Below are 2,957 nucleotides of genomic sequence, written 5' to 3' on the forward strand. Positions count from 1 at the left end.
GGGAATGCTAGAAGCATAGATAGATGGTACGTCCTCGACGAACACGACACCTGGATTCAACAAATATTCAGAGTGATTTCAAGCCCAAGATTGGATCACGACGGAGTCTCACTGAAGTTAGCCCCAGGAGGTCGGACAATCCAAGTGTAAAAGCGACCGACGTGCTACCCGGTTCCCGATTACGTGCTGGAGTGTGCCCAATTCATGGAAGCAGTTTTTTTCGATGATGTTGAGGCTCAGACCAGGTTCAGCCCTGACACGGTCAATCTTTCACGTTTGAAAGGGATGGCCCACTGGTGGGATCATGCGAAACGAGCATTAATCAGAGGGTACAAGAAGTGCAAGCGCACATATGCAGCAAAAATGCGGCCGTATATTGACAACGATTGCGACGTCTTTACTCTAGGCTTGATACAGCAACGCGGTTGCCCTCCAACAACGCTGAGTGCCAAGACTCAGATGGTACGCAAGCAGGCTGCCTACGCGAAGAAATCAGAGGCTGTCAAGACAAATGGAGAGAAGCAAAAGCACGACGTTTGAGACGAAAGCACGCACTTTTTCCTCAAAAATCGACAGCGGACTTCTACAAGCGCATTGCATACAAGTATGGCGACAATGTGGTATATAACCTCGACAATGCAAGACATCATGCTTCCCCGACGGAGCAAGCGGATGCTATGGCATTCGGATGGTCTTCCATCATGCAACAACAGCATGCAGAATCCCAACTGGTTGACGGTTACATCGCCAGCATCCGACCATTAAGAAACATCGCTGATCTGGAAGAGCTTGACGCCCAAGTTTCCTTGGACGAAGTCCGAGCGGCTATCAAACGGTGCAAACGCGGAAAGTCCTGCGGCCCGGATGGTCTAGGTAACACGTGGTATCAAGACCACTGCGACCGCATTGCTCCAATTCTCGTGAAGCTAATCAACGACTGGTTACAGGCTGGTGTTGTCCCGGCGAGGCGAATATTCAGTGCATTAAGAAATCGAAAACAGCGACTCACCCGCTGAACCATCGGCCAAATGCCTTGCTAAACTCAGATTACAAGAACTACACAAGGATTTTCGCATCGAGACTTCAGCGCTTTCTGCCGAAACTCATTCACAAGAGGCAATTCGGCTTTGTACCGGGACGTCAGCTCAGCACTGCAGTGGACATGATCGCAGCGCTACGGGAACATGGAACCTGCACGGGAATGTCCAGCGGACCAATCGCCCTATTACTCGCCAAAGCCTCCGACTCCCTGAACAGAGATTACACCATCGCCACTCTTCATCGGTACGGATTCTCTCAGCGATTCTGCGTGATGATAGAAAGCATTCACCACGGAACCACGGGCTTCTTCTTGGTCAACGGATCCCGCTCCTTAAAGCTAACGCTAAGCAGCGGGATACGACAAGGCTGTCCATTGGCACCGCTGCTATTCGTCGTAGCACTGGACGTATTGTACCGAGTCATCGATGAAGAGCCGGATCTACGAGGTATCGCACTTCAAACACACAACGAAGGAACTGAGGTCCGTATTTGTGGTTTCGTCGATGATACAGCATTGTACCTCGACGACAACAGGAACACGCCGGCAGTTTTGAAGATTTTGGAACGATTTGCCATGGTTTCGGGTCTACGGATGAATCTCACAAAGTCAATAGTCATCTCTTTGGGAGGGTGCGAACAAGAGCCACCTGAGAGTTCCAACAGAATCCCAGTTCTAGCTAAGGGAGACTATTGCATGTATCTCGGCGTACAAGTGGGCATGGATGATCACACCCAAGCAAACTCGAACTCATGCAGAAACGCTCTAACGACAAGACACGTGCTGGTGCAAAACAAAACTCACACGGTTATTCAACGAGCTGAGATCGCGCGAGCTATAGTCGTACCAAATGTCTTGTTCTGAGCTCGATACGCATGTCCGACAAAGGAGCAACTCGACCCAATCCAGCAGCTAACCAAGAAATTCGTCTGGGGTGGCACAGACAAAGAGAAGAAGAAGCCGTGGGTAAATGAGCATCAAGCAGAACTTCCAGTCTCTCAAGGAGGAATCGGCTATCCAAACTTGACAGCGGAACTTCTCACATCCAGTGCAACAGCAGTAGCGGCTTGGGCAACGAATGACTCTCGTGACGAGCGCCTTCTTGGGGACCTATTCTCGACAAACAGAAAATCGGCTTCGAAGTACATCACTCCAACGGATGGAAAGAGCACAGAGAGGCTATTGTCAAACCTATGAAAAACAGGACGGACGGTGCTAGCCACCCTACCTGCGTTGTGCACCCCTGTAGCTTCCCCAGCAGAGATCACAACAACCAAGGCGCTCCTGGTGCGTGTCATAGGGAAAGCCGAGTGGACAGACGGTGAGTATGAAATCGCTGTGGCTAAAGCGGATCTCATTTCTCTGAACGGCAGCATCAAAACTCGCGGAGATTCACGTGGATTCTTCTGCCACGAATGGTTACCGCTGTGTGACATCAAGGCAACAGGATGGCTCTTCGACAGCAAGGGACGTCATTACGACCTTAATCGATCCAAGTCGAAGTAACAGCTCAAGAGCTACGCGATCTAGTGCAATGGCGATGGGTGAAACACGGCTGTGTCAGATTCAGATTTCCATCGACAAGCACCGCTGTCACGACTCCAACTCTCCAATCCTTTAAGCATCTCTGTTCGATTCTCTTAATCAACTTTCCAGAACTGCTACATCGACCGAGGGTTGCTGTTGCGCTTCGACCGACAGATCCAGAGGTGGAAAAATACCATGACTGGTTCCTGGACAACGACAACACGATACGCCATCAGGATACGGCCATCACAACCAGCATTCACCTCTTCAAGAGACCACAGGACGCTGACGAAGTAGCGACACGAGATCTTGATGGCACCCCTGTCTCCTTCTATCCACACCCGCGACTGTCTCGAATAGTCAGCTTGAGATGCGGACGAACGAGTTGGAA

At 50.6% G+C, this 2,957-nt stretch overlaps 1 protein-coding gene across 1 annotated transcript; it reads left to right on the forward strand.

Annotated features, from left to right (window-relative positions):
* Nucleotides 1-204: 204 nt before the first annotated feature.
* On the forward strand, nucleotides 205-1,016 carry PHALS_14221 (REVERSE TRANSCRIPTASES; the record flags this gene model as incomplete). Its single annotated transcript, XM_024729988.1, has 2 exons — nucleotides 205-329; nucleotides 407-1,016. 2 exons carry the CDS (start codon nucleotides 205-207, stop codon nucleotides 1,014-1,016), a joined length of 735 nt encoding a protein of 244 aa, XP_024580311.1.
* Nucleotides 1,017-2,957: the final 1,941 nt, after the last annotated feature.

The sequence above is a fragment of the Plasmopara halstedii genome, assembly GCF_900000015.1.
Source record: "Plasmopara halstedii genome assembly, contig: Scaffold_816, whole genome shotgun sequence".
NCBI lineage: Eukaryota > Oomycota > Peronosporomycetes > Peronosporales > Peronosporaceae > Plasmopara > Plasmopara halstedii.